Source organism: Pimephales promelas, chromosome 25, assembly GCF_988280905.1.
Source record: "Pimephales promelas chromosome 25, fPimPro1.hap1.1, whole genome shotgun sequence".
Taxonomy (NCBI): Eukaryota; Metazoa; Chordata; class Actinopteri; order Cypriniformes; family Leuciscidae; genus Pimephales; species Pimephales promelas.
In genome coordinates this window covers 20900559-20921910 of record NC_142793.1, presented here as the reverse complement: position 1 = coordinate 20921910, position 21352 = coordinate 20900559, and the positions used below count along the sequence as shown (strand labels likewise).

The following is a 21352-nucleotide window of genomic DNA, read 5'->3' as shown; positions in this document are numbered from 1 at the left end:
TTAAATACACTGCTCAAAAAAATAAAGGGAACAATAAAATAACACATCATAGATCTGAATGAATAAAATAATCTTATTAAATACTTTTTTCTTGTTTAAGTGTTCCCTTTATGTTTTTGAGCAGTATATTTATTCATTTTAACTTTGTCTGTTAACTTTAAGGCATTTAGTTCAATCAACATGCACAAAATAAAATAACAATCATAAAAAAGGAAGTTATATCATAGAAGACCCGAAAGTCAAAGTCACAAGTCTCTTAAAATATAAAGTTAGTTTTATGAAAATGAAAGGTTAGTTCAGGTCAGTAATTATTTTTTTAATATAATTATAATTTAAATGTAATATTAAATAAAATATTTTTTAAAAAATGGAATAGATAACTGTTTTTTTATTATTATTATTAAGATGCACTTACAGGTTTTCAGGGTGTAAGAAAAATATTGTGATTGAGTGTAAAAGTGTTCAAGCATCTCAGTCTTTGCAAGATTTGGGGTTGTATATACAGTATTTAATTAGCAAAAGGATTATAAGGACACAATACCAGTCTGAGCAAGCAAAATAATACTATAGCGAAATGCTAACTGATGGAAATGGCCTCGGGACTTTGGCAAAGCTTTTGGACTGTGGGAGGAAGACCCTGCCCCAAGGGAGGGCAAAGGGGTTGAGTGTAGAGGCACTGACGTTCCAGCTCCAGAGAAAAGAGTGGGTGATAGGTCAATGCCCTGTGAAAACCGCCTGAGGGCCGAGAGCTTGCAGAGGACTACTTATTCGGCTACTGCATGCCATGAAAAAAAATGCTTGGTGAGCTATGCATTATAACCAAAGGCCCGATACTCACTGCAGTTGTTGTTCATTCAGATGTAAAAATTAAAAGTAAAAAATACCTTTTCAGTGGTATGTTATCGTACCTAAGATATGGAGAGACTTTCAGCCAGCTTAACAAAAAATGTTTTGGAACAAATCACCTAACCTGCCGTAACTTAAGTTTATGACTAAGTTTTAGCTTTGAGAGTGTGATGAAATGTTGAATGGTGTTTATTAATCCATGTTTAAGTAATGTCAGTGTTTAAACCTTTCCCTAGGTCGTTTGAACTGGTGGTCCACCATGTGCACCAGCTGTAAGAAGCTATTACCGTTAGCCACAACAGGAGACGGCAACTGCCTCCTGCATGCGGCTTCTTTAGGTGAGACTTTCATAAACACCTGTAACATCTGAAAAGAAGAGAAGTGTTCAGTCTCAGATTTCACGTGATGTTCCTTTAATTAGAAATACAAGATAAATGTGGTGTCGTATGTCTGACTTTCCATGTGTTCCAGGAATGTGGGGCTTCCATGACCGGGATCTGGTGCTGCGGAAGAGTCTGTACGCCATGATGAAGAGCGGAGCTGAGAGAGAAGCTCTGAAGAGGAGGTGGAGGTGGCAGCAGACTCAACAGAACAAAGAGGTTGGCAACTATCCAGCTAACAAAAATATGTTCTTGATAAAGTTTTGAAAATGTTACTTTGACTTTTCTTTGAACGTTCAAAACGTCCATGTTTTGTTTTAAATGTTTTTTCTTGGTTATGCGAACGTTAGGCGAATATTACCCAGTTAGGAGAACGTTACATACTCAAACAAGTAGTAATATACATTTTTAAAAAGTTAGACGAACAATGTATAAATAATGTTTTTGTGCTAACGTTTTGAGAACATTATTAAAGACCAGATAACTTCTTGTGAACATTTAAGTTACTAGATACTTTAGTTTGGTCAAAAATCTTTCTAAAAGTTATGAGCAATTAAAAATATCTTTGTAAACTAGAGTTGTGTGTATCGGTGTATCTCTTAAACCCTCCAGACAAGGGCTCAGCTATGCAGTAGTTTGTTGTTGTTCTCGGTCTCATTCATTTCTTTCTTTTTTTTTTTTTTTTTTTTTTTTAAACAACGGGCCGGGCCAGTGCTGCCACCTTGTGGACAAAGTAATTATTGGAAAAGAAAAAATCAAAATCAGGGTGTAAATGCGAGAAAACCCTGGCTGCTCACATGTTATGCCAATGTAGTCTAATATATGTTTAAAAACTGAGGTATACTTTGGGAATTTTTGCTTTTGTTTAGATAGTATAGCTGAGAGAGGACAGGAAGCGAAATGGGAGAGAGAGAGGGCGGCGGGGTTAAGAAAGGACCACAAACCGGGACTCGAACTTGGGTCACCCGAAGCGCAAACGCGCTACATGCTACACTACTTCTTCTGTCATAGATATCGACAGTTATAAGAGAAAAATCAAGTCTTGACACATTTTTTTAGCTAATTTCCACCTAGCCTATTACACGTTTTTGCTATTTTAGCATCCGTTAAACAAGGCCTTAGACAAACAAATAATACTAATTTAATTTAAGATTCAAAATATATGCTATAACTGCCACTTCCCTCACTGTACCTTATAGCAGCACTGCATGTTAGCATGTTATGCTATTGCTGTGTTCTTGATGGTTTTTGTCAACGTTTACATTCCTTTTAGTTCTCAGTTTGTTTCCTGCCTGCTATAATACAAACTCAATAAATGCACTTCTTGTAAGTACTTTGGTCAGAAGCTGTCTGCCAAGTGAGTAGCGTAAACATTAGCTTGCAGTTCATAATGGCTTTCCCCATAAACACCCCTGCTGATTAGCTTGTGCGTTTCCTCCGCAGCTTTTAGCATTAGAGCTTATTGCTGTAACAGCATACCGGAGGACAGACAATGAGCAGTGTGATCGATAGCAGACCCTTGAATTTTTTATTAGCGGTACTGTTTTCAATGTTCTGAAGGCCCAGAGCTTGCTGAATGAGGATCACTGATTAAAGTCGTATGAAATGAGTGGGTGTGAATGGAGTGGAAATGTGCATTGTGGAATTGTGTGCATACTGCATATGGGAGTGTGAGAGGTGGATGAGTGTGAACGAGTGGGTGTGTTTCCTTTAGAGCTTGTGTGAATATTGATGCCACTGAGATAACAGGGTAGAAAACTGAAGAATTAAAAGTGCATGTGCAAAGGAATTATTTAAAATTTGTTGAATACGTTTAGAGGTGTTTTCTTATGTTTACACAACCTTCTGCTTTTCCATTGATGTAACTCAAGTGTGTAAGTGTATCAGTGTATGCAATAATTGTGTACTGACAAATAGGGAAATTTAGCGTTATTTTTTGCGTTATAAAAACATATATAAATATATATAAAATATTATATAAATATTATATAAAAAATTAAATAAATATAATAAAGTAAAATGAAAAAATGCAGCTAAAGAATATCTAGAAAATTGATTAAATTATAAACAGATTTAATAGATTAAATTATAAAATTCTATATATACATTTTTGAGTTCTGGGGTTTTTAATAAATATAAAGTATTTATTTATGGTCTAAGGACAGGTGGTTTTGACATTGTAATGGATATAAAATGGAGCATATCCAGTAATATCAAGAAGAAATGTTGCAAGTAGGGCTGTCAAACGATTAATCGCGTCCAAAATAAAAGTTTGTGTTTACATAATATATGTGGGTGCACTGTGTATAATTATTTTGTATATACACATGCATGTATATTTAAGAAAAAAATATTATTTATATATAAAATGTTTATATTTATATCTAATATAAAGTATATATAAATCTATGTACAGTATATACATGAAATATTTCTTAAATATATACAAGCATGTGTGTGTATGTATATATATATATATATATATATATATATATATAAAATGTACACAGTGCACCCTCATATATTATGTAAACACAAACTTTAATTTTGGATGCGATTAATCGCGATTAATCGTTTGACAGCCCTAGTTTCAAGTAATATTGTGGGATATGTTGTAAATCAGAAATCTTGTTCTCTCTGTAGTCGGGGCTGGTGTACACTGAGGAGGAATGGGAGAGAGAATGGAACGAATTGCTGAAGCTGGCCTCCAGTGAGCCACGCACACACTTTAGCAAGAACGGCAACTCCAGTGGAGGGTAATGCTCACCCACACAACCTCACTCATTTACATATTATGTTGTTATGTCACTTTTGGTTGTCTTTCCATTCCCACCTCGCTACAAACACTTCCTCTTATGCCAATTTTGAAACCATTTACAACAATACATCAAATGCTACGGAATTAAAAAATCATATCAGCCTCCAACACACATCTACCCATCATAATACACACATTACATTTTGTAAGACATGAGTATGTCAGAGGTAATGTGCAATGATTTCCACTTCAAAGTTTGACTACAATGCACTCAAACTGTGGGTGAGTTATGAGCTGTCCCAGCATGCCCATCTTCAGTTCCCATAGATCGCTCACGCTGCACTCAGACTGCTATTAGAGGCCACTAGAGATTAACTCCATCCAGCAGCTACACTTAACACATGACTTTTAGACACTATGTCATTTTTAAAACACAAAGAACCCATCAAGAACCTTTAGTAATTTGAGAGACTGTTATAATGCATGGAGAAGAATGTAGTTCATGGTATTGTTGAGCTTATTATGTGATTGAAAAAGCACTTTCTGCTCATTTAAATGTGTGCCACTGCCACCTGGTGGCACTATTGGTGTGTTACATTGTATTTGGCTTCATTCAGAATTGCATATTACTCTTTCTGCAGTCTGTAAACTGTGCACAATATGTACATTTTCTGAAAGGCTACATTTGGAACCTTTCAGGAACATTGTATCCCTCGATAATTTGTGCTTGAAATGAACTTCCATTTCCAGTGGGACACATGAACCAGAAGTAATGTTCAGCCTTAAAGGGATAGTTCACCCAACTTTGAAAAATCTTTCATCAACTACTAACCATCATGTCATTCCAAACCCCTTAAGACTTTCGTTCGGATCACAAATGTGACTAATCTGTCCCTCCATTGACAGTTACGCAACTATTTCATAAAGAGATCCCAGAACTAAACCATCGAGCGGTTTAGTTTTGGGCAGGTCCAAATTTTCTGAAGAGACCGATTTAATTATATGATGAACAGATTAAATTTAGGCTTTTGTTCACATATAAACCTTCATCTACTCATAAGTTGTGGTAAACAGATGCTCAAGCATGTTCGCTTGACATTACGCGGCATGTTTGAGCTTCAGCAAGATCCAATCAGGTTCTTTCTCATGATACGCAGCACATTTAAGCTTCTGCGAGAACCAATGAGGTTCATTCTCATGTTACTCAGCAAGTTTGAGCTTCCGAAAGAGGTTTTTTTCTTGTGCGTCAAGCAGATTCGGTTAAGCTTAAATTAAATAAAAGCCTAAATTCAATCTGTCCATCATATAAAGTGATCAAGACTATTCAGAAAATTTGGACTAAACTGAATTTTTAGGAAATTTTATGTCGTTGAGGAAAGTTTAAACTATCCATTTAATTTCTAAGATGATCGCAACAATGTAGAATGCTAATGTCGGAAGCATTTATTGGTGCGTATTACTGTTTCACATCTCTATTTTAACACTATTTTTATTCAGTAGACAGTGTACTGTCTGTAGTATGCATAAGCAATATGCTAATAATCCATTCTGAACATCCATAGCTTTGAGAGCATTTAGACAATTAGAAAATTCTGATTTTGTTTTGTCCTTTAAATCCATAACCAATATAAGAAGTGGAAACACTCACTTTTAATATGAAAGCTGTAATTTCATGTTAGAAATGTTTAAATTCTCAGTTTTATATGCTGAGATTTTCTAATTCTTCTGAAAATTTTATTCTCTGTGGTGTTTTTAAACATTTTTCTGTTGTTTGAGATTTATGACCAGCCCCATATAGCAACACTGGCTCTCCCAGTTGCATGCATTTGGGGGAGGAGCTATGTTTGTTCGACCCGTGGACTCGTAGACAGAGTGAGTGTTAGGGTAACCTGTTTGAAAACAGACAATATTTTTGCAGTTCCATTTGTTAACGCTTGTGCTGCAGAATAAAGAACCAGAAAAGTTGATCTGGTCACAGATCAGCGAGGTGGAAACTCTGCGCTGGAAGTCAACAGTTGGGTTTGGTTTCTTCTCAGTAGTGTCAACTGAAGCGCTACAGTTAAATTTAAGTTTCGACCGCAAATTCAAGAATCTTGCTTCAGAAGGAAATGTACCCCTTACCTTTAATCTACCTTCTGAAGTCACACTGACTGGAAAGCGAAAGCATCAACCGCCAGGTCATACTTCAGAGTCTTCTGGCTTGGAAAATGCAGCTTCCTGTTTTTCTCTGAGAGATCAGGGTTGTGTGTGCTCTCACAATAGTGATATATGTGTACAAGGACTAAAAGGTTGAAACATCCGTCACTTTATTCAGCTATAAACAATGACATAAACAGCTATATACAATGTTTTGCAAGTCTAGTACAGTATTTTGAATACTATACAACACTTAAGGGATGTGTTAAGTCGCTCTGCATGATGATGAATAAACAGATTAGTGTTGATACTGTGCATGAAGGTTATTAATTGGATGGGTTTGCCTATTAAAAAGCTTTGTATGATATTTTATGGACAATTAGACATGAGATGTTACAGTATATACTGTGAATAGTTCGAATAATCGTGAGAATAGTCACATGGTCATTTTCTGTTATTTAGCTGCTGCACATACTTTGCATACTATTTTTTTTAATTAGTCGAGATTATTCAGTATATACTGTACAGTGTGGAAGAAGTCTATTCTGAAGGCAGACATATAGAAAATATGATGATCCAAAATTTCTTATGTAGGCATTAAGTATCTGCTGTCTAAATCTCACTCAAATTTGTTGTAAATCATTAGACGTAGCATTGTGGTGAATTGGAAACTGCACACATTATTAAAGCTGCAGTAGGTAACTTTTGAGAAAACGTTGACTTGAATAAGCACAACTTACAGGTCCCACCCCCTGGTTTGAATGACGGCGCACTTTGCAAGAGAGGGGTGTGATCAGCGTGTACACGAGCGTGATTGACACTCCTCCTGGCTCTGATTGGTTGTTTCTGACCGGGAGCAGTGTATTTCTGCAAATGGCAATAGGACCACTGGGAGGAGCCAGAGGAGCTTGATTTTTTTTTACTGTCAGGACATAATGACAGTTTTAACAAATTGTTTAGCTAAAAAAAAGTTAGCTACTCCAGCTTTAATTAGAAAGTATTGTTTTAATTGCCTTAATTTCACTATTATGCAACAATTCTTATGTCATGAGAATTATATTGCACATCAAATATACCAATATATGTGTCTGTGTGTGTTTCTCCTATAGTGTGGACAACTCAGAAGACCCGGTTTATGAGAGTTTGGAGGAGTTCCATGTGTTTGTATTGGCCCATGTTCTGAGAAGACCCATTGTGGTGATAGCTGACACCATGCTCAGAGACTCCGGAGGGGAAGGTAAGATTCACAACAACACTCACTTTTCCAGTCAGAATATGTGCTTTTTCTTTTTTTTTTTATTCAGACCACTAATAGAGGGCTTTATCGTTTTCTTTTTAACCCTGTTTAAATAGAAAACAACTTTATTTTCTTGTGGAAAACCAATTAAAGCTGTTATCAAGAGCTATTAAACACTTGATAACTCAACTTTGTGTGACTGTAATTACATGCTTGAATGCTTTTAAAGGATTAGTAAGAACCAAACCATGACTTTCTTATGGAAGCTTGTTTCCGCCGCTGAATAAAACATAAAAAGTGTTTTTCCCTCAACTTGTAAATGCGAGTTTATATTTCGCAATTCTGACATTATAACTCGTAATTGTAAGAAAAAAAGTCAGAATTGTGAGGTAAAACGTTTTTAAAAAAAATAAAAGGTAAAAAAAAAAATTCCATGGTGAAAACAAGCTTCCATTCTTTCTTTCATTAAAAAAAAACCTTGAAAACTTAAAAACGGAAATAAAAGCTTGTTATTTATATGACTAGAGCACTAGCACCAGTCTCACAATTCAACCGGTAAATATAAAACTTTGTGAGAAACACAAATATTGTTTTCTGCTCTAGTTTTCCATCATGAGAGTAGTTTCGAAAACAAACTATTCATTTGACTGAAACCTTTTCAGTTCAACAACTATGTAAAGTTCATTCATTATGAAACAACTTAATTCAGCGGTAAAGCAGCTCTACGGAAGACAATAGTGTCATTATTCAGCTCAATTCAGTTCATGTTTTGTTCTCAGTTGTGTAGTTAAAGAATATTGCTTGTCCACAACTAAGCAAGCCAAAGGCAACAATGGCAAGGAAACCAAACTCCATCAGGTTCCATTCATTTAACTCAGACATTTCAACCCACTGTTTGAATGATCCAAAGAAGATCCAATGGAGGGGAACATTCACTTTTTTAAAAAAGATTATCAGATTTTTTTGTACGAACGTATTTCTTTAAGATTCAGTTCAATGAAACATTGTAGTATAAACACTGAAGTCTTGAACTTCTACCATTTTTGTTGTGCTTACCTTGCAGCTTTTGCCCCCATTCCTTTTGGAGGGCTTTACCTGCCGCTGGAGGTTCCTCCCAACCGCTGTCACTGTTCTCCGCTGGTACTGGCCTACGATCAGGCCCACTTCTCCGCCCTGGTGTCCATGGAGCAGAGAGACCAGCAGAGAGAGCAAGGTAGACACCAAAACCATCAACCGATCTCAGCAGATTGAATTAAACAATGACACAATGAGATGATACAGCAGTTAAGTAGGTATGTCTAATTGGTATTAACCCTTAAACGCATGAATGTTTCGCCAATCATTACATATTCTGTTCTTTTGAGACCCGGATCTATATCTTTCACGGATGGATCTCTACCTGCCGCGATAATATAAAACTCTCCTGATATTAGAGTAACAATTGCAGAAGAATAAAATAAAGCACGTTTTGTGTCCTTTTGGAAGGGTTCAGTTTGAGCAGATTTTTTTTATACCATCACCACTGTCATCGTCATTCAGCATCTGGCCCATATTCGCCATCTCAAACATATTCTCAAAACTATCTTTCGCAACATATTCAAAATCAATATTTTTATAGATGACAGCTTCTTCACCAGATCCACCATTGAGTGACTGACTAATACTGTATGTGATTCAGTACATGCTCTGCTGTAAATCACCGAGCCATTTCAAGTTTTGCTGATGATACTTCCTATTCTTTTGTTTTCTGCCTGCAGTAACTATGAGTGTGTATCAGACATTGAATTGCACTTATTCAGTCATCGAAGATTCAATCATTGTTGTGCAGTAAAATATATACTTACACCGTTTAAGGGTCAAAGTAAATCTAGACTCTCCAGATTTTGTGGTTAATTCCAGACAGATATTTAGGAAGGAATGTTTAGTGATTAAATAGTGTTAAAAGTTTAAATGCGAGGTCATACTTTAGTAAATCACCTTGCATGTTTCATTTTAAATATCCTTCTCCCTTAAATTTTGCATCTTAAATTCTGACAAATGCATATGCAATAAGGTCAGCCGCAAAAATAACTATTCACGCCTTTTCAGCTCTAAAATTTCACTGCGTCTTTAGTAAATCCCGACAGTAGATTTTAACGCCAAAAGAGGGTTTGCAAGTTGTTAGTAAATGTAGAAATGGTATGAAAAACCTGTTAGTATGCAATACTAAATATGTGTGAACCTGAAGTCAGTAAGGTTTAATTATTTTATTTGCTGATTCATTCATCCTGTTCACGCTAGTAGTTTTAGCAAAGAACCAACTCGAATCCATCTCATGCTGAATGAATAATGCAGACCTGAAATCTAATTACCTTTGATCAATTATTAAAAGCACATTTCGTAGACTCCAGTCAATCAGAGCCTGAAACAGAAAAAAAGGAACTATACGGTTTAATACTATTTTAGACTCTCTCAGGGAGTCTGGCTGCCAGTTGAGTACATTATTAGCTGTCTGTCTGAATTAGAGCCTCCATTCTAGACCATTATGGTTTATCTTGTAATCTGTATAGTATAGTGTAATGTGCAATACAATGTGCCCCCTCAGAAGTATGGTCTGTGCACTGTAGTGTTTCCAGTGTGAGGTAAAAAAAAATGTAATGGTGAACAATTACAATTGCTTTTCAGTAAACCCTAATTAGAAAAAAAGTAAAAATTTGACAACTAGCCCCCAAATGTAGGTTACTAGGTTTGCTAAGTTAACGCTCTAATTTCAATTAAAGAAATTTTTTTTGTGAAGACTTGTGCCATAAAAATGGATATAGACAGCATTGTCTGTAGTTTATGTAAATAACATGTCTGGGTGATGTTTTTTTTTATTTTTATAAGAGAACGGATTGGTTGAGTATTTATCCCACTAGATGGCGCTCTCTCCTTCTGTTAACCGCAAGAAACCTCCTCCCACACCCTCACGTACCCGATGACCCCAAAAGCATGTGGTCGGTTTGAAGCAGCGGGTTGTTGACAGATTAGAGGCCTTTGCTGTAGTCCCGTTTCTCCAGGATATGAATGACTGACTCCTCTGAAAATAAAATATTAAATTAAATATCATTCATATATTATTATGATTACAATTATTACTTTAAAACTAAACTAAACACAGTTGATTAAATAACTCAATGAGACACCTGAGCTACTTTACCTGATAGAAACAAATGAATGTACAAATAAAATCCAGATGGGTAAGTCATTTGCACTTGTGTGTGATGGAATTATTTGATCTCAACAAGTGTGAAAAATCACACTGAAGTCTCATGCACACAAATTGACAACATACACGATTGTGTTTTCTTTCCTTAAATGGAATTTAAAGGCATTGAAGAAAAATCATGAGATTGCAATTTTTTAAAACTATCAACAACCCCAAAATTGAATTCTAATTTATGTTTTTAAGGATCTAAAGTCAAATAAATTGTAAGTAACCATAGTTGTGAATCACTGCTTGTCTCGGTTCCTTCTCTGAGCCTCAACTAGGTCAAATGATGCAGCGTGTCTGGAGACAGTTAGTGCCATGAGGCTCTACACAAATGTACACACACAACAGGGCATCTCCCTCTGACTCATTCCCTCTCTCTCGTTCTCTCTCTATCCCCAAAGAACCACTTGGCCTCTGCCGTTTAGGGCAGATCAGTCCAGGCCAACCCCAACATGTGGTTTAGGCCCTAATCTGCTCCTCCCAAACCCCTACCTCCCTTCTTCCACTTCCCGAAAGAGAGCCTGTCTCTGTGTGGCTGTCTTGGTGGGTGATACCCCCCCACCCCCACCCCTTCTTCCGCTCGGGTCTGCCAGGGAGTGCCCGTCTGCCCAGTGTGTGTTCAGGTGCCAGCGGTTTCACAAGAACACTGAGACTCTTGTGTATGTGTGTAGAGTGAGAATCAGAGTTGTGTGTCAAAGACATTTTTTACGAGTTTTGTGGCTTTCGGTGTTTATCTTTGAACATGCATGTTAGTCTCTATGCATATAAAAAAATTACACTCTTTCTCTTGCAGAAAAGTAGAGAAAAAAATTCTCAATCTGCACTCGTGGGCAGGTCTTTTTTTTTTTGTCCAATCAAATTCTTTAGAATGACCCAAAAATGAAAATTCTGTCATTATTACTCACCCTCATGTCATTCAAATTAAGAACTTTTTGATTGTTTTTTTTCTGTGGCTCCATTGACAGCTACTCAACCAGCAGTTTGGTGCTTCAAAAAGTTCATAAAGAGATCGTAAAACGAATTCATTTGAATTCACTTGAACAGATTTAATTAAGGCTTTTATTTACGTACATAAACAGAAGCTCCACTAAACCTGCTCGGTTCTTCCTGAAGCTCAAACTTGCTGCGTAACACGAGAATGAACCTCATTGTTCTCACACATCAAGCAAACAGCCTAAATTCAATCTGGTCATCATATAAAGTGTCTGTGATTTAAATTAAAGCTGTTTGTGAACAGGGACAAGTCTGTCAGTATGTCTATAGCTCAAACTTCCTGTTTTAAAATGCGTCACCAAAAGGAAGAAAATTGTGTCAAGTCAATTCATGGGGTTTTACATTTGTAGTCTACTTTTGGCTCTCTTTGCCGTTGTCATTCTTCCTAAAAATAAAAACAAATCCTCAGACTCTTGAACACGCACGTACACACACTCTCGTTGTTTTATCGTGGTGAGGATTTCCCATTGACTATGTTAAGCTAGTTGTAGTAGCTCTACCTCAAGCCTACCTCAACAATGTTTGTCCTTTAATTTTGTAAATAAGTTATTTAGTAATTTTTATTAAGATGTCTTTGTGAAATCGTCATTTAGGCACTATACTTTACCTATTCCTTATGGTTAGACATAAGCTATAAAATAACAGTAATGGTGAACAAAATGTGGTCCTATACTTGTCTTTAACTACAGGGCAATTGCTCTCATTGATTTTAGTCATTGATTTAAAGTCAATTAATTTAAGCTGTTTTGTGTTTTAAGGCCCTTTAGAATCTTTTTCTTTTGTTGTTGTAATGGAGGCACTTTTCCTGCGGGTTGCAGACATACTAAATGGCTTCCCTGTGACGTGCCATTCTAGTACTGCACCTTCATTTTTCTGTGGTTACACTTTATATGACACCAGTCAACCAATAGGAAACGTGTGTTGCTATTTTGAGTCACGCCTCTCCAGTTTTATGAAGACCTCTATTTTCTTTGGCATCTGGCGGGCAGCTTTTAAGAATGAAAAACCTTCTTATGCCATGACCAGCTCACACCAAGCTTGGGTTAAAAGCATCAAAAGTGCAGATTCCATCAGCAGTAATTATCAGGAGACATACGGATATGTCTGTAAACAGTTTGCGTGTTTTATGTGGCCCTGGAAAATATGTTACGCAAACAGATTCCCTCTTCTGAGATTCATGTCGAAGCTTTGTTTGGCTGCATGATTATTGTTTACAATGGCTGAACGAAACTCCTGAATTCACACCTCATCAAGCACAAGCACGGTTTGCGTGACTAAAGAGGACTAATTGTTTTCCTTAGTGGGCGCAACTGCAGTGATTGATATCACCCACCAGAGGGGGGAGAGTCAAGTAAACCTCAACGATCCTCTGAAATAAGGCCTTGTGAGTCATTCTCCAAAGGATTATATCACACATGCCGCACTTGACAGATATTCCCGCTGATGGCCCCGTCTAACTTTCCTCAGGCGGTGCCATGTCGTGCAGCCAGACCCACTCGGCATACATCAATTTCCATCTCGTGCCAGCAGAATAAACTCTGCATGTAATGCGCTTGTAATGTAGCATGTCAGACTCCATGAGCAATGTTGTCTGTCAACAACTTCTGTTGGTATTATCACGGCAGCGCTCAGCAAAAGACCTTGTTTACAGTCTCGTCAACTTCTGGTTACTTGTCTATTATCACTCGCTCTGGTGTCCCATGTTTATTCAGTGAACGTATTTGGGTTATAATAACAGTACCGAATACAAACAAATATTCCAGGAATCAACGGCCATTGTTCCTTGAGAGCGGCCCTCGACGTCACAGTTTTTGAGCGTATGCGTTTGAAGTGGGTCAGTCAAGGACAGGTCTGCATGACTGCCAGAAGGGATACAAAATACATTATGCTCCAGTCCCTCAGGGTAGAACTGGCAATGGCGGTGTTTGGACCTGGAACAAGCCCAACTGGTAACAACAGTGCGAGCTGAAGCGTGTGAGTGTGTATGCTAGGCCAGAGAAAGGAGGACAGCTGCAGTGTAGGAGTCGGGACACAACCCCACATAGCTCCAGCGTTCACCGTCTGACCCCACTCTGGTGGGAAACTGTATCTATCTGTGTGCAACGGGGAACACAATGGGGTGCTTGTTGGCCCACGTGTATGAATTGTATGTTATTCCGAGCAGTGTGTGCTCTACTTTGGGAATTCCACCTACATTTCTTTCAGTTTGGACTTTGGATGCTCTTTCTTGTCCTGGTGTGACTCCCCAAGAATTTGACCCCCAAATTGCTTGGAAGAAAGCTCATAGCCTCATATGCACCAGCAGTTTGTGTTTCAATAACAGTGAAAAGAACGTGATGGTAAATGATGTCGTCTTGGATCAATTTTTTGTTGGTCTTGGAACTACATTCCTATCAAAGAAACATAGTTGTGTATGAGATTGTGTAGCAATGACGTATGTTTCTGTTAGTCGGAGTGTTAATCTGACAAGTTTTTTGTTTAATTGCCAAATTTCTGTTGTATAAGTATACTACCCATAATCCCTAGAGATCTGACTTCAGTCCACCAATCAGAGAAGTTGCTGTTACTATGAAAACAAGAACCACGTCATAACAGCTCAGCAGTGACCTTCCACTCCCATGAAAAAGTGTGAATGACAATGTCTCTATGCTCTTAAGCAATGTTCTATCAGAAAATTTTTGCAATAAACTTCGAAACTATTTTACTTTATAATCAACGAGTACAAATCAGAAGTTTTATCGGCATATTTGCACATTCAAGACAAAATGTCTTGCTGAAGTGAAAAAGTTGGGAATTCTTAGACTTTGTGGACTGAGATTTTGGATTATATGAATGTTCAGAAGACCAGCTGGACATTTTTGGCACTTGTTGTTGCCAGGATTGTAAATTAAAAGATGTGAGTGGGAGGCAAAATCGTGTGCTGATTGAAAATTTAACAGGGAGGAAGTGTGTTTCAAGTGTAAAATGGCTGAAAATTGCACTTCTCTAAACACTATAGTTTCATAATTTGGCTAAAAAAAAAACATACTGTGATTATTTTGACGTTGTGATTTGAACTTTTTTTTCTTTTCTTTTAAACAATGGGTTTTGAATGTTCCTTAATCCATGTCTTGTGAAATACTGGTGTATTTTTCTCTTTTTTTGATCTTGTGTCTTATTATTAGATTTGTATAATAACTTGTAACTGTAAAAAAAAATTGTATCATGAGCAAATGCGCAAATCTTGAGTGTAAATTTTGTGGTAAAATAATCCTATGGAGTTATCATGAACTGGTTTTTGGATACTGAGAGATACTACACAAAATGTATCTCTCCTTGACCTTTTCTTTCACACACATTCATTCAGTACTGTGACTCGATGTCTCTCACTCCTACTCTGCATAGTGTCATTTAAATGAGTCACTGAAGAGCATTATGTTCACTGTGAGCTCTGCCCAGCAGTCACCTGGCAAATGTTCATGAGGAGAGGAGACAGTTTGTTCTATCAGTGAGTGCATGTTTGTGAGAGTATGGTCATAACCAGTCCTCTGTTCAAACATGCTGTATTCTCTAACAGTCATGAGAACTGAATCTCTCTCTTTATCTATTTTGCTTCAACCCATTCTCTCTTTTCAATTCCATGCGTGTGGTCTGAAAAGACTAGTCAGGTATAGTGATGAATAGAGTTACGCGAAAGGGACGAAAATGAAAGCAGTTAAAACGGATGGAAGGAGGTGATATTTTCTTTTTAGGAAACAGTGCCACACCCAGGCCTGTTCACGAATGTCTTGCGTACCCCTTGATTAATGTTGAAATGTTTTTCCTGTCAAATGGGTGTTGGACGTATCGAAATATTATTTTTGTTTCTCTTACAAGTTTTTTAGGTTTTTTTTTTTCATACCTAATAGTGACGAGTAATGGATGATTTTTTGTGAGGAGCAGCCTCAAAAACTGAGTCAGTTTGTATAAATAATTCACCTGAAAATGAAAAATCTTACATTATTTATTCACTTTTTGTGAAAGACAGCATTGAGCACTGTTAATCTCCACCTGTTTATTGTACAGGTTGGATGTAAATCAAACATAATGACAAAACCTTAAGTTTTGGGTGAACTATCCCTTTAAGAGAAGCTAAGCAGTTTAGTCATTAATCTGAGCAAGAACACTCTTTCCCTAGTCCCAATATCCACCTATTTGCTTCAATCTGTTTTGAAACTAGTTGCAACCTGGTTTGCGTCCCATTTTTGAATGTTACATCTAAATCTTTCATGACTTCTTTTTGTCCCTCCCTTTCAGCCGTCATCCCACTGACTGACTCTGAGCACAAGCTGCTAGCGCTGCACTTCGCGGTGGACCCTGGGAGGGACTGGGAGTGGGGGAGGGATGACAATGACAATGCTAAGCTGGCAAAGTAAGACCCCTCTTTTTCTCTCTCTCATCCTCTATCCACCACTACAGCAAGCTTAGCTAAATTAAATTAATAACTCGTGAGCGTGCTCTAGCTTGAACGAGACAAAGGTCAGGTAGGGCATCTAGCTATGTTTTCTTTACCATATGAAGGATTTAGAAGGGTTAAATCTATCCAGAAGGTCCCAGCACATGGCACCAGGCCACATTATCCTCACAGAGGTCGACCTGAACTTGAATGACTCATCTTAAAGCCTCATTAATCAATAATTTAACCCCGTACATGTTCCAAACTTTTATCAGTTGCATATTCCTGCATTTTGTCTTATGGTTAAGAAGATTTGTGTAGGATGTTTCCAGTGCTTTTCCAGAGGTCAGCCAATTAAACCATATAAATAAATTGCAGCAGCACCACCCCAGCTATGATTTACAGAAGGAAGAACTGAGACACAAAACAAACATCTGCGATAAAGCAACTGTAATGAGTTGGCCCCCACTCCATTGGCTCCATAGTGGACTGATGATGAATACAAACTAATTGCTGTCATTCCCTGGAAACTAGATTTATGCACTGATTGAGTTCCTAGTTGCATGCCTTGTAATTTCTACCATTCCTTCACTGGCACGTAAGAAATGACCTCTTTCGAGCTGATAAAAACCTTTTGTGCTACAAATCAGGTTTTTAGAAAAGAAGTTTGACTATGTTCTCCTCTCACTCTAGTCTGATTCTATCACTGGAAGCTAAACTAAACCTTCTGCACAACTACATGAATGTAACATGGATTCGAATTCCTTCTGAATCAAGGGTAAGTGGTCATCCATTTATTAGATGACAAAAATTCTCCTGGTGGCAGGGCCATGTACATGTGTTTTGAGGGGCATTTCGGGCCACCCCCTGAAGCTCCAACACGCTTGACCTTATTTTTCACATATTGCTAAAGCCCTTGGTTAGGTGGTTATGTATATATGTAATGTTTGACAAAATTACTTTGCTAACGGTAACATCAGTTTTGAGTCCTTATGACCGATATGTGTATTACAGGCTCCCTTGGCTCAGCCCGAGTCGCCAACTGCCTCTGCGGGTGAGGATGTACAGTCTCTGGCTGAATCCATGGATTCGGACCGGGAGTCTGTTTGCAGTAACTCCAACCTCAATAATGGAAAGTCAATGAAGGAGAAAGACAAGGACAAGCAGCGAAAGGACAAGGACAAAACACGGGCAGACTCAGTGGCCAACAAACTGGGCAGCTTCAGCAAGACTCTGGGCATCAAACTTAAGAAGAATATGGGTGGACTTGGAGGACTTGTCCATGGCAAGATCAGCAAGTCCACCTCAACAAATGGTAGAACGGTAGAGAATGGAGAGCAGAAATCTAAGAAAAAGGACTCCAAAACACGGAAAGGGAGCAAGGAGGAGTCAGGCCAGTCAGCCAGCACATCCTCCTCAGAGAAGACAACCAGTCCCTCGCCTACAGACCGTGCTTCTGGTAGCTCACCTGTTGAGAGACTGCCAGGATCAGGCAAAATCTCGGGTGATCGGACACTAGACAACTGGAAGTACAGCACAGATGTCAAACTCAGCCTGAACATCCTTCGAGCAGCCATGCAGGGTGAGCGTAAATTCATCTTTGCTGGGTTGCTGCTCACCAGCCATCGACACCAATTTCATGAGGAGATGATCAGCTTCTACCTAAGCAGTGCCCAAGAACGCTTCAGTGCTGAGCAGGAACAGAAAAGAAAGGCGGAGGCTGAGAAGAAGCCTCAGACCAATGGGGTGGCACTAAAGAAGCCTGAGCAGGAGAGTGTTTTCCAAAGGGAGCGTTCAGATAGCTCTCCACCCGAGAGTTGCTCACCGGTGTTGCACCCTAGCCATAATCTTTCCCTGGCTGTGAAGGTCCAAGAAAGGGGAAGCCCAAAGCTTGCTGCTTCTCCCATCCCAATACCCATCCCCGTTTCCGTCCCAGGATCCTCCATGTCCCCTGTCCCTTTCTCCTCCCCTAGTAACGGTGCTAAAAGACCCGGACCAGTCCCTGTTTCAGCTCACTATAGCCATACACCACCTATCCAGAGGCACAGTGTCATCCACCTGAGGGATGTCAATGTGCAGTCATCCAGCTATCAAGATGAGTCCTACAAGCCAATGATCGGCACTCTCAAAACTTGTGCCACCTACCCCCAGCAAAACCGCTCACTGTCCTCTCAGAGCTACAGCCCAGCCCGCTTGTCTGGCATCCGTACTGTCAATGCCGTAGACACCCTACCGTACAACATGCCTGGGGAACACAAGTCCCACACTTATACCAACGGCTTCAACACTGGCGACATCCGGGACTGTCTGGAGTTTGCAGATGAGGACCCGATGCCCCATGCCTGGCTGGGGCAGGACAAAACCAAAGGGCAGAGTGGTGTTTGCCCAATGTACTGTTTTCAGCAGAAACGCTGCAGGAGGGAGAACTGCACCTTCTATGGCCGACCCGAGACGGAGAACTTTTGCTCCTACTGTTATAGAGAGGAGCTGAAACGCAGGGAACGAGAGTTGAAGGTGCACCGACCTGGATAGCCCTGCAAACATGCACACACATATATAGCCACCCCTAATGTGCGTGAAAAGAACAGCGACACCACCACCTTTTTGCACTTTGCAAGTGATACAAAGAACTGGCATAACATTTTCCTACTAGATTTAAGATCGGCCTCCTTGTATTCTTGTTACTTTACTCTCAATAGCGGACAGACATCGCTTTACAATGACAGGAAGTGCAACCAGAATCAGTTTACAGCTTTGGCCAGAGATTGTGTTATTGTTTGTTCTATGTCCAATTGAATTCAGTCTTTTACTTGTTCTAGAGTAAAAGCTCTCGCCTGTGCATTTTGCTCAATTTGTGTTGTAAAACTCCTTGTACATGCAGAAAGAGATGTAAAAGCATATGTCCGTCTCTAATGGAGTTTCCCAAATCATAGAAAGGAAAACTCAGTTTAGAGCTCATTATAATGCAATACTTCACAGCATAGCTCTTTGGAATCTTAATGCCGAATAACATTGATTTTGCTGCGCATTGCAAATAATTACAAGGGAGGGAGGTCCACTGTTCAGCACTCCGATTTTTTTGAAAGCAATAAGTTTGTTAACAACCGCCACCCCTCCCCCCTTTTATCTATGCATTCATGACGTCAGCCATATTCTACTTTTCACCATAAATGATTCTAAGGGATATCGATATGATTGTAAAAGGTCTGCTGTACAAGGATTATTATGGTGGAAAATCTTCAATATGTTGCAAATCAACGTGTGCTCTCAAATTGATCTTGTGACTTTCCATCATGCACTATATTCTAATATAAAGCCTTTTCATAGGAGGGTTTGCATTCCATCATGACGATATCAAATGAAACCTCACTATTGTGTGCTACTTGACATCCGATACAGTAAGCATTTGACTTCCACTCGTTGCTGTCTGTATTTGCAATATATAACAGTCATGCTAGCGAATGCTAAATTACAAGAACCACCTTACCTGAGGATACAAGTATGAAATGCAAACCCTAACAGTTTATACTTCAGCATTGGACTGGAGGTGGAAGGCTTATAAAACTGTGTATGTGTAAACTGTATGATACCTGTTGGCACAGCTTGGCTACAAGCAACTGGCAACTGTTCATCAACATTCTGTAGCTAACTCATGCTAACACTGCCATGCTTGCCTCTCATGTGCCAAAAAGGTCCCTCACCTCCATTTCATTTGTCCTCAGGTATATTAGTCTTAATCATATACATAGAAGCAACTAAATCTATAAATGTAAAATTGGTTATTTAAAGGTTCAAAACTACCTCTGAAAAGCATTTTAGATTTTTTGACTCATATATTACACAGCAGTGTAAAATCATGTTCTAACAAGGCAGTGTGGAATATGTCTATGTCTACCATGGAAGTGAAAAATGTGGTGACAACAAATTCATAGCCAATCAGAACATGTTTTACGTTTAATAGACCAATTATTGCACTTTGGGTGGAGCTGCCCAGTTAAACCAAGCAATGGACAAAATTTTCACATGTTGCTTGGTTCAGTCATTTTTAGTTTTGACATAAGCTCATATTAATTTACTCTTTGACAATTTGTGGAATATATTTAGCCAAATCTCGATGTGTAAAAACTGGACATTTAATGGCACAAACCTACCTTTTTCTTTTTCTTTCACTTCAGATTTTGCTCACAGCAGTGCAAAAACAGTCACAGACAACAACATGCTAAGCTGCTGACTGACTAACTGGCTAACAAACATACAAATGTACCACAGCTCACAGTGCTAGTTCTCATTGTGTGCTAGAAAATCAGGATGTTACAGGTAGCTGCAACAATCAAGTTAATTAGCATGACTAGCGTGTTGGCCACTTTGTGTGCCTCTGCTAAGCAAAGGTCCCACCAAGTGCTTTTCTACTCAATGGACAAGATTATCATAAGAGCAGCGCTTGTTGTGTTTTGTTGTGTGGCAGTGTCCAGGTAACCAACTCTGTGTCTCTGTGAGTGTTTTGTCTTTCCTGGCCAAGGATGTCCACTGCTTTGTTCTCTTCCCACATTTCTACACCTCCACAATTATGTCTTTTGCTTCCCATCCTCCTCTTTTCCTCTCCCTCCTTTATATTGGACAAGCTCATGGACTCTCACGGTCTCTGGAATTGTAAAATATGATTTTGTATTCATTTGAGAGTTTTACACTACTTTAAATTATTAATTTGCACATTAGGTACCGATGTAAATAGCAGGAGAAAAAGAGACAAAATAAGATTAGTTGTTAACTATGGTGTCCGTGTGGTTCTTTTAATTGTTCATGTGGAAGAAAGGTGTGTGCTTGAGTGCTAGCAGACTTGCGTGCCGGCGTGTGTGTTTTTCCTCAACGTTCTGTAATTTGAGCAGCGCCCTAGGCTGCTGTTTCAGTCTACAGCTTACAACACCCATATTAGACTGTCTGCCTTCTCATAAGATTGAGCCTTGAAACTGGAATAAAATCCTGGAAAAAACTGCAGGTCTTTTGGTGGTCAGCTTCCATATCCCGGAAGTATTTGCTGTGAGTCGTGGAACATGGCATTAGCATGAAACACAGCACCAAACAGCTGCTCCTCAAGTCACCTGTCTAACATCTGCCCGAAAAAGCCTCACCCAGACAGTGAACTCTCTGTTATGTTGTACGTTCATTTAAGATGAACATTCATCACATACTGTACATAGAAGGATTTTAATGGCCTGGGACAAAGCACAAATCAGGTCACTATAAAGAACAGGAGGTAAATAGCTTAATGATTTGGGTCACCCCATAGTCATGCATATTTTAAGGCCATCTACCTTTGAGACTCTGAGATATTATGAATTGTGAAATACATTGGTGG

The 21352-nt window shown here is 38.7% G+C and overlaps 1 protein-coding gene across 4 annotated transcripts in view; it reads left to right on the top strand.

Annotated features, from left to right (window-relative positions):
• otud7a (OTU deubiquitinase 7A) overlaps positions 1–20764 on the top strand; it is a 70607-nt gene extending 49843 nt beyond the window's left edge. For all 4 annotated transcript variants that reach the window (XM_089128006.1, XM_039695160.2, XM_089128004.1 and 1 more), the window contains 8 exons: positions 1083–1184; positions 1318–1445; positions 3870–3982; positions 7230–7357; positions 8421–8570; positions 15858–15972; positions 16690–16774; positions 17011–20764. In XM_089128006.1, the coding sequence (XP_088984132.1) occupies positions 1083–1184; positions 1318–1445; positions 3870–3982; positions 7230–7357; positions 8421–8570; positions 15858–15972; positions 16690–16774; positions 17011–18528 (2339 nt within the window). In that variant the 3' untranslated portion in view covers positions 18529–20764. The remainder of the gene's footprint in view (positions 1–1082; positions 1185–1317; positions 1446–3869; positions 3983–7229; positions 7358–8420; positions 8571–15857; positions 15973–16689; positions 16775–17010) is intronic.
• Positions 20765–21352: the final 588 nt, after the last annotated feature.